This window comes from Antrostomus carolinensis, unplaced genomic scaffold (genome assembly GCF_000700745.2).
Source record: "Antrostomus carolinensis isolate BGI_N321 unplaced genomic scaffold, ASM70074v2 scaffold27528, whole genome shotgun sequence".
Taxonomy (NCBI): Eukaryota; Metazoa; Chordata; class Aves; order Caprimulgiformes; family Caprimulgidae; genus Antrostomus; species Antrostomus carolinensis.
The window spans coordinates 1662-2283 of NW_010331369.1; the positions used below are offsets into that span (position 1 = coordinate 1662).

General features: G+C 65.9%; 1 protein-coding gene across 1 annotated transcript in view; it reads right to left on the reverse strand.

The window, feature by feature from the left end:
* ABCA2 (ATP binding cassette subfamily A member 2) overlaps positions 1-622 on the reverse strand; it is a gene marked incomplete at its 3' end in the record, with an annotated part of 22337 nt that overhangs the window by 1654 nt on the left and 20061 nt on the right. Inside the window, 2 exon segments of the mRNA XM_029086277.1 lie at positions 28-131; positions 363-497. Of these exon segments, the coding sequence (XP_028942110.1) occupies positions 28-131; positions 363-497 (239 nt within the window).

Sequence of the window (622 nt, forward strand, 5' to 3'; positions counted from 1 at the left end):
GGGGGCACTGCAGAAGCCCTCCCTGACCTGTGGGACGTGAGCACCACGGAGCGACCTGTTTTGATGACATCCAGGATGAGGTTCCAGAGGAAGCGCCGTGCCTTGGGGTCCATCCCCGTGGTGGGTTCATCCTGCGGGACAGACAGCACCCTCAGCCATGCCACCCCCTGGCGGGACCCCACCACCCCCTTCCTGTCCCGAGCCCAGCTCAGGACACCACCCCATAGCCCAGGACACTCGCGGTGGAGCCAGGGACAGGCAACTCCCACCCAGGGTTATTTCTCCACCCTAACCCGGTGCCAGCCCCAGGGACACAGCGGGTGGGAGGACCCCCGGGCAAGGTGCTGGGGCCCAGGGCGCACCAGGAAGATGAAGGCCGGGTATCCGATCAGCGCGATGGCTGTCGACAGCTTCCTCTTGTTGCCTCCACTATAGGTGCCAGCGGGCTTGTTGGCGTACTTGGTCAGCTCCAGCTTCTTCAGTGCCCACTGGACCACCTGCAAGGTGCGGGGGGCTACCATCACCCTGCCACGGGGCTGGCAGAGCTGGCAGCAGGCAAGTGGTTGGGTCCCATGGCACGAGCTGGCTGCCAAGGGGACCACACGCCCCGTGCCAGTCAGGG